This window comes from Zeus faber, assembly GCF_960531495.2.
Source record: "Zeus faber genome assembly, chromosome: 20".
In the NCBI taxonomy this organism is placed as follows: domain Eukaryota; kingdom Metazoa; phylum Chordata; class Actinopteri; order Zeiformes; family Zeidae; genus Zeus; species Zeus faber.
Window position 1 is genome coordinate 6,943,767 of NC_137207.1, and position 8,505 is coordinate 6,952,271.

An 8,505-nucleotide genomic window follows, 5' to 3' on the forward strand; every position below is an offset into this window, starting at 1 on the left:
GAGGAAGAGAGACAAAGCCACGGAGAGGGAGAGGGAGGCTAGAGGATGACAGCGCTGCAGTTGAGGGAAAAATGAATCAAGGATGCTGTGTGACTATGCATATATACATCTATACCGAATATCTTTATGTGTGTGTATCCCTATACCTGATGAGCATTTCTCTGTCTCTGTCCAGGTGATGAAGGCTTATCTGCTCCTCTGTTATCCTCTTCCTCTCCTCCGCCTCGCGGCCCAGGGGATACATGGAGCGAGACACACCTGAATCACAAAGCAAACCAACTCAAGACTCCCAGAAAACATAACCAAGTATCAGTGGGCTTGTTACAGACTGTGACCTCTGACCTTTCATACTGGGCAGCACCCTGCCTTGCCTGCTGTGCCCAGCGGGGGCATCTGGCAGGCGATGGGGGGGCCTGGCTACGGCGACGGCTATGCCCACAGGAGGCTGCCGCACCTCCCCCTCAGCTGTCTCCCCAGCCTCCTTCCCTCCTCTCTCCCCCTTCTCCCCCTCGCCAGCGGAGCCACGGCGAGGGGGGAGTGCCTGCTTAGGAGGGTCATTGGGGGAGGCATTGCTCCTCCCTCCTCTCTCTCCCCTCTCCGACCGCTCTCCGCCCTGCTTGAGGCACCCCAGACCACCGAAGGGACTCCGCTGGGGGAGCAGCAGAGGTTGCTGGGAGCTGTAGTTCATTAGGTTCTTCATGGCACTACCCTCTCCCTCAGCGGTGCTGGGTGAGGAATGGGAGGGAGTGGGGTGAGGGTGTGAGTGACCCTGATTGTGGTGGACGTTCAGAGCCTTGTGGTTGTCCCCTTTGCCAATGGCTTCGTGATGGCAAGTCTTCCTCTGGTCGTCTTGGTGACCACCACGAGAACCCCAGGACTGCTGAGAGGAAGCGGTCAGACCAATGTCTCTCGCCTTCTCTTCTGTGCTGTGCTGCTGGTGCCGTATCCTGGCAACTTTCTGCCCCTCCCTTTGTGTTTCTGCTCCTGATCCCGCCTTCCCCTCAGAATGAGCACCAGAGTGAGAACAGTCTCTAAAGGGAGGTGTGCTGGCGTACGGGCCATTCTTCGACGTATACCCAGCACTGGCCTGTGCTCCCTGGCCTTCGAAGGGCAGCGGGGGACGATAAACATCGCGGAGCTCCACATCTCTAGAGGAAGGAGGTGCCTCCATCCTGCAGGACCGCAGCCCGGCCTGGGGGCTCCCACTGGGGTTGGATTTCTGAGAGTGCAATGCCTGGTGACTGTGACTCCAGTCGGGGGGTTTGTCGGCCTTGCCGTAACCCTGCTGCTGTTCATGTGGCTGCCGCTGCTCAGACTGGGACTGCTCCTTGCCCTGGCAGCTGTTGGGCTGACTGTCATGGACACTGGTACCATCGTAAGAGCCCCCCCCAGCCTTCTCAGACCCCCTGTTATCTCCCTTCTTCCCACCCCCACCCGTACTGCGGCAGTCCGGGGCCACAAGGTCCCCCAGCGGCCCAACGGAGGGAACATAAGTGGGGCCAGTGATTTTAGCCCCCCTGCCTGACCCTCCCGGGGCGGAGGCTGGGTCTTTGGAGGGAGCCAGGGTGAGTGGGGCTGGGGGGCAGTAAAACTCTGGGTGTGGGTGGTGGTGAGAGTGGTGTGGGTGGTGCAGCCACCCTCCAGCCACAGTGGATCCCATATGTAAGGGATGTGGAGGCGGGGGAGGGGGCATGGAGTAGGAAGCTATGGAGTGTGGGGTCGGTGGGGGCAAGATGGCTGCTACGGCGGCAGCCGCTGCCCCTCTCTTCATACATTCCGAGGAAGAGGTTTGGACTTCACTGATCCTCATCTCCCCACTAACTGCTCCCTCCTTTGAGCACCTCCGGGCTCCGCTAGACTGAGGCTTGCCCCCCGTCCTGCTGCAGCTGCTCAGCCCCCCGCCCTTTGTGCCCCCTGGCCCTGACGGCTCAAAATTCCCAGAGCCAGTGAAGAGCTTGCAGGTGCTTATGTGTTTACCACCGGAAGGGTCCGTGTCCCTGTACTCTTTGTGTCTGTGGTCCTCCTCCCTGCCCAGAGGCGGCAGGTGCGGGGGCAGAGTGTGGTGAGGGTGGTGGGGGTAAGCTTGGTGGTGGCTGGGCAGTGCTCCGGCGCTGCTTGTCTGCTGGTGGAGCTCCCGCTGTCTGTCTTTGCTCTCCGTGTGCCTCTCCTTGCTGCTGGGACGCTCCTTCTCCTTCAGTCCCGATGACACCACCTTCTCCCCGCCTTCTTTAGCACTCTTCCCTCCACTTCCTCCCAGGTCTGTCTCCCGGCTGCAGGAGCCCAGCGGGTGGCCAGGGACAGTCCTGGACAGTGGCGGGAGGCTGTGATTGGTGGAGAGCAGAGGGGGCTGGGCAGGAAGTCCCCTCAGGTAGAAATGATCTAAAGAAACCGAAAAAGAGAAATAGATTCTTTCTACATTCCTGTAATGGTGTCTTGAGACGGAAAGCAATCCAGCAAGACTATATCGAACTAATAAAGGAAGAACTCTCTGTCTGTGTATGTAACTCCTTTGATTATCTCGCCAACCGTTCATCCAATCTACTTCCCACTTGGCGGGCGTATTTCTGGGGACCCAAGGACATGCAATGTCGAATTTGGTGCAAATTGGACACGCGACACGCGTAATATGAATAAACTTTGGATAAACAGCCAGCTGCTCAGCGGGGCGGGGCTTCAGGGCTCTGCTGCTCAGCTCCGCTCTGTGCAGCAGTGGGGCGGGGCTCCAGGGCTGCAACTGAGTCACTTACATCTGCAGTGCAGCCTCGATATGTAGTCGAGTGTGTTTCTTCCCGTGAGAAAGAGTATTTCCCCCGTGTTTTTCACCTCGAATGGCCACAGTTGTCACGAGTGCTACACTTACGTGCAGCAGTTCATGTCAGAGTGTGAAGTTGTTTGGATGAGCGAACAGGCATGTTTTGAACGTGCACAGCCCTGGTTTCATAAAATGTACAAGCTTTTCCACTCTTTTCAACTCTGCGCTGAGTAATGATTAAGCAGCACTGAATCTAGCATGCACACACACACGCACTGGCACACACACACACACACACACACACACACACACACACACACAGTCACAAACAGTCACATAAATCCACGCCTACCTTTCTGAGCATCATAGAAACGGTGCTGTCCATACAATACATTGCCGTTGCTATGGTGATCCAGGGGACTCACGGGGAGGAAGGGGGAGGCGAGGTTTCCTGAATAGCGTGGAAACCCTGGTAGAGAGAAGAAGAGACAGAGAGAGAGTGGGGGGAGGGGGGTGTTTAAAATGTTATATTGCAACATTCCCAAACACAAATCAAGCAGGACAACTTTCAATGATATTAGTTATTAGAGGCTGATGACACACTGGGAAATATAGATCGGAAACATGAGATAGACAGACCGACCGATAGACCGATAGACTGATAGACCGACAGACCGACAGACAGATGGATACATAGATACATAGATACATAGATACATTGATAGATAGAAGATAATCAGCATGAGGGAGCCCCAGAGCCGGTCCTTTCTATAGACGACCAAGACGACCAAGGCGAGAGGAGAGAGGGAGCCATCGGGGCACCTGTCTCCCTCTCCGATGTTACTGACAGTGCCTACGGTGCACCGGCGATGGGGCGCCCGTGCTCCGACGGTACCAACCCAGAACAGTGTGTTTTTATTTTAGATGTAGGTTATTTTAATTTTCTCCGTTAAAGAGAAACGAAGCACCATGCGTAACAAGCACCGTGCGTAATGGGGACACTCCCACCTCACAACAGTTTGCCTAGAGCAGCAAAATGGCTAGAGCCAGCCCTGGGGAGCCCTATATGGAGCACTATTTATAATTCTAGGGCCCCCTAGTAAACCCCTGGCGTTCTGAAACCCCATGTTGAGAGCCACAGCTCTAAACAAACAGCTCTGTGTGTGTGTGTGTGTGTGTGTGTGTGTGTGTGTGTGTGTGTACAGTCTATTATGGCAAGGAGGAATAAAAATACAGTTGAAATATATCGCGAGTTAGTGTTACTCAGCCCATAAACGTGCTTTTCGCACAAACATTCAGCGCCGACTGACATTATTTACAGAGTGGACGTGGTGGTGACAGAAACCACAACCGACAGAAGCTGCCAAGAGGTTGGCCACGTTTTAACTTGACGGAATCCGCTTCTCTACAAAATAAAAAAAGGAATAAACATTTTTCCCACAAACACAAGACAAATAGCGCAAACCGCTGAACCCCCTCCCACCCCCCCAACACACACACACACACACACACACACACACACACACAGACACACACACACACACACACTTTCACAAACTACACACACAGAAACTTCCCAGGGGGTCACAGGGAGGTAAATTGCTGTTCCACTCTGTTCCCATTCTTCAAGGACGTTGAACTGCATGATGGGATAGAGGAGGACTCCGTGTAAAGGTTGGGGGTTGTAGGTGGTCGGTCGGAGGGGGGGTGGTATGTGTGTGTGCATGTGTGTATGGGTGGGTATTCATGGGAGAGAAAACGACTATGCTCTGAGAACTTGAATGTGCTCGGATGAAAGCAAGTAGAAAACACACACATACGTACACCTCTCATAGGAAGAGGAATCACACACTGGGATACCAAAACTCTTTAAGTGTGTGTGTGTGTGTGTGTGTGTGTGTGTGTGTGTGTGTGTGTGTGTGTGTGTGTGTGTCAGCAGCTGGTTTCATGCCCCACAGAGTGTCCTTGCCGGCCTGTTAATTGGCAGCCGTTAAAAGTTTAACGGGGGCGGCCAAAGTAAACAGCACTCCATAAAAACCCATCCTACGCATTCCACAGTCACACTGCAAAACCGCCAAGACCCCTCCGCCTCCTACACCCCACCCTGAGTATGTGAGTGTGTGTCTGTGTGTCTGTATGTCTGTGTGTGTGTGTGTGTGTGTGTGTGTGTGTGTGTGTGTGTGTGTGTGTGTGAGAGAGAGCAGGCAGTAGGCTAGTGCAAAGGCCAGTAGTGTACGCATGCATGCAGTATGTGAATCTACACGACTATGTGTGTATGTATTTATATGCGGCATTAGCTCAGGTCAATTGTGTGTGTGTGTGTGTGTGTGTGTGTGTGTGTGTGTGTGTGTGTGTGTGTGTGTGTGTGTGTGTGTGTGTGTGTGTCTCCTGGTTGGTTAAAGACCAATGATTCAAAATAGCAACAATTCTGCACCAAGTAATGACCAGAGATAAAGCAGAAAGAGCAGGAGGGGGGCTTTGAGAGAGAGAGAGAGAGAGAGAGAGAGATTTAGGTAATTATTTTTATTTGATGTATTGTAATTTTTTTTACTTATTAATTTATTCGTGAATTTTGTCTATTTTGTCCATTTTAATTACTGTCTAGATAGATAGATAGATAGATAGATAGATAGATAGATAGATAGATAGATAGATAGATAGATAGATAGATAAATAGATAGATAGATAGATAGATAATAAAAGGAGTTTAAGAACAATAAAAAGGTTACCCAAAAAAACAACATTGTCTTTTTGTTCAGATTATTAACATTATTATTATTATTATTACTGTTATTAATTATTATTATTATTATTATTATTATTATTATTGTAATTATTATTGTTGATGTTATTACTATTATTACTATTGTTATTATTTATTCAAGTCTTTTACCTATGTCTAATATTATAATTGTTATACACATGTCTTCTTATACTTGGCAATGTAACAATACTTGTTGTGCCAATAAAGCACATTTGAATTGAATTGAAATACATATATATTTTTTGAAGTATTTGAATTTCAACTGTATTTAAATGTGCTTGTACCATGCAAAAACATCAGATCACACATGTTTTTAATACAATATATTAAAAACATAAAATAAAATGAGGTTCCAGGAGCACTTGAACATAACACAACACCCCCTCCGCCCGAATCCCCTAGGTTTGCACCAAGTCTTCCATGTTGTCAGTTTTTTAATATCCCAACGCCAGCCACCCTGGGATGGGCTGTCGGCGGTCCTGCTGCCATCATGGTGAGATTTACTGACCCCCGACCCACAATGCACTTCTTTCTTGTTTTCCAATTGGACAGTTTTGTCATTCCTGATATGGTGTTAAGAAAGTTATGAACACATCCCTTTTGGCACACTGTGCTATGGTCCATAAATAAGAGTGAGAGAGAGAGAGAGAGAGAGAGAGAGAGAGCGAGAGAGAGAGGGAGAGGGGGAGAGAGGTGGGGGTGACTTCCCAGGGAATGAAAGATGAGAAGTAAGTGAAGAGGGATACTTGAAAGAAGACCGGAGCAAATGCAGATGACGAGAAATGAGAAAAGAGACCAAGAAAGAAAGAGACTGCTACGGCGAGAGTGAGAGAGTGAGAAAGAGAGAAAGGCAAGTGAGAAGGACGGAGCGAGCGGGTGAACAGACTGAGAAATGGACGCCATATAAGAATAACTGGCCAGGGCTTTTATTTTGAAATTTGTCGTTCATATGTACGCCTTTATCTCAAACTACGAATGGGATGAAGCTGACTTTTGAGCTGGATTTACTCCATAGTTTGACTCAGCAACAGGCCACAGAGTCAAGTTCTGTGGCCTGTTGCTGAGTCAAACTATCCCCCAGAAGCAAGGGAGCACACACACACACACACACACACGCACACACACACACACACACACACAAGTTGCGTGTCAGTTGCAGGGAAAGCCTCTCGGACAGGCAGGCATTTTAAATCTAGACAGACAGACAGACAGACAGACAGACAGACATCTTATCTCGTATCTGCAGTGATGGGGTGAGGCAGTGAGAAAGATAAGAGAAAGAGAGAGAGCGAGAGAGGGGGGGGGGTTAACCAAATGAAGGAGATGAAGGAGAGAGAAGATGAGAGAGCAGAAGAAAGTAACAGGAGGAGGAGGAAGGAAGACAAATATGGATGTGTGTATGTGTGTGTAAGAGAGAGGAAGAGACCGAAAAATAGAGAAAATTAATAGGTGTGTATGTGTGTGTTTGTGTGTGCGCGTGTGTGCATGTGTGCGTGTGTGTGTCTGTGTGTGTGTTCTGCATTTGAATGTGGACATGACTGTTTGTTTGTGCGAGTGAATCACTATGTGTGCGTTTCCTAACTATGTGCCACAGTCTGCCAGTGTGTGTGTGTGTGTGTGTGTGTGTGTGTGTGTGTGTGTGTGTGTGTGTGTGTGTGTGTGTGTGTGTGTGTGTGTGAGAGTGTGTGTGTGTGTGTGTGTGTGTGTGAGTGTGTGTGTGTGTGTGTGTGTGTGTGTGTGTAATCAGACCAGGTTTCTGTGTGTCCTGGCTAAGCTTCACTCTCTGGCCCACCGCCAGCTGGCAGACGGGCCCTACCGCAGCCTTCCTTGGCTTCGAGTCTTCAAAACAATCATTTGTGGCTCCTAGTGTGATGGCGCGCGTGGTGTGTGTGTGTCTGTAGGGGTGTGTGTGTGTGTGTGTGTGTGTGTGTGTGTGTGTGTGTGTGTGTGTGTGTAGGTGCGGAGGAAACATCTGAGGTAAGAAAGTGGAAAGCCAGGGATAGTGAAACAGCAAACAGAACTGAAACAACAGAAGAAGACGCACCCACCCACCCCGCCCAACCCTAACCCTACAACGTCTGCCTCCAGAGCCTTTGAGCAAGGCATGCCGGCCACTACCACAGCCTCGTTTTTTAGGTCCCCAAAATTTCAGAAGAAAGGGAGAGCAAGAAAGGCTGGCGGAGGCCATATGAGTATAACTGTTGAGACAATGGACTTTTATTTTGAAATTTGCCGTCCAGCCCTTTTACAGCTTATACCTCCCAGGAACGGGCCTATAGTCCAGCCTCCGCTTCAGTGAGACAAGGGGTGAATCAAATTGAACATGCCTTTGAGCAAGGCACACCCTCCACCACGACACGAGGAGTTCTCAACCTATTATGGCTCCGCTGACCCCTTGTCTTTAGGTCCTGAATATTCTTGAAACAACAGCAATTACAGTGTGAGTGTGTGTGACAGCTGTACTTGTTCCCTCCCTTTATTATTATATTGAGAAACATTTAGGCCAATGAGAATCTTTCTAACTGTAGTTCCAAAACTCACATCGTTGGTAAAATTGCAGAGCCTTGAGAGCCTTTGAGTGAGGCTGCACCGCCCACTACTACATGAGGAGTTCTCAACCTTTCTCTTTGACCCACGACCCGTTTTGTAAGTTGCAAAAATTCCCCAAAAGGGAGAGAGAGGGAAAGGCCAATCAGAAGGAGGAAGCGAGCGGGTGAACGGGTTGAGAAATGGATGCCATATAAGAAAAACTGGAGCGACGATGGACTTTTAATTTGAAATTCGCCATCCCGCCCATTAACCCATGCATACAGAATCTAGAGAGTGTGACCACGTTTCTTTTCCTTTTATTATTACATTGAGACACATTTAGGCCAATGAGAACCTTTCCCACTTCAAAACTGACATTATTGGTTCAAATTGCAGACATTCCACTGCTGTAGGCAACTGTTTCACGGAAACACTTGAGAATACCGTGGGCTACTTGGAT

The 8,505-nt window shown here is 49.5% G+C and overlaps 1 protein-coding gene across 1 annotated transcript in view; it reads right to left on the bottom strand.

The window, feature by feature from the left end:
- Positions 1-8,505, bottom strand: part of bahcc1b (BAH domain and coiled-coil containing 1b) — a 63,374-nt gene that overhangs the window by 30,462 nt on the left and 24,407 nt on the right. The window contains exons 3-5 of the mRNA XM_080020736.1: positions 3,105-3,221; positions 343-2,379; positions 147-258 (exon numbers count right to left, since the gene is read on the bottom strand). Coding sequence (XP_079876862.1) covers positions 147-258; positions 343-2,379; positions 3,105-3,221 — 2,266 coding nt within the window. The remainder of the gene's footprint in view (positions 1-146; positions 259-342; positions 2,380-3,104; positions 3,222-8,505) is intronic.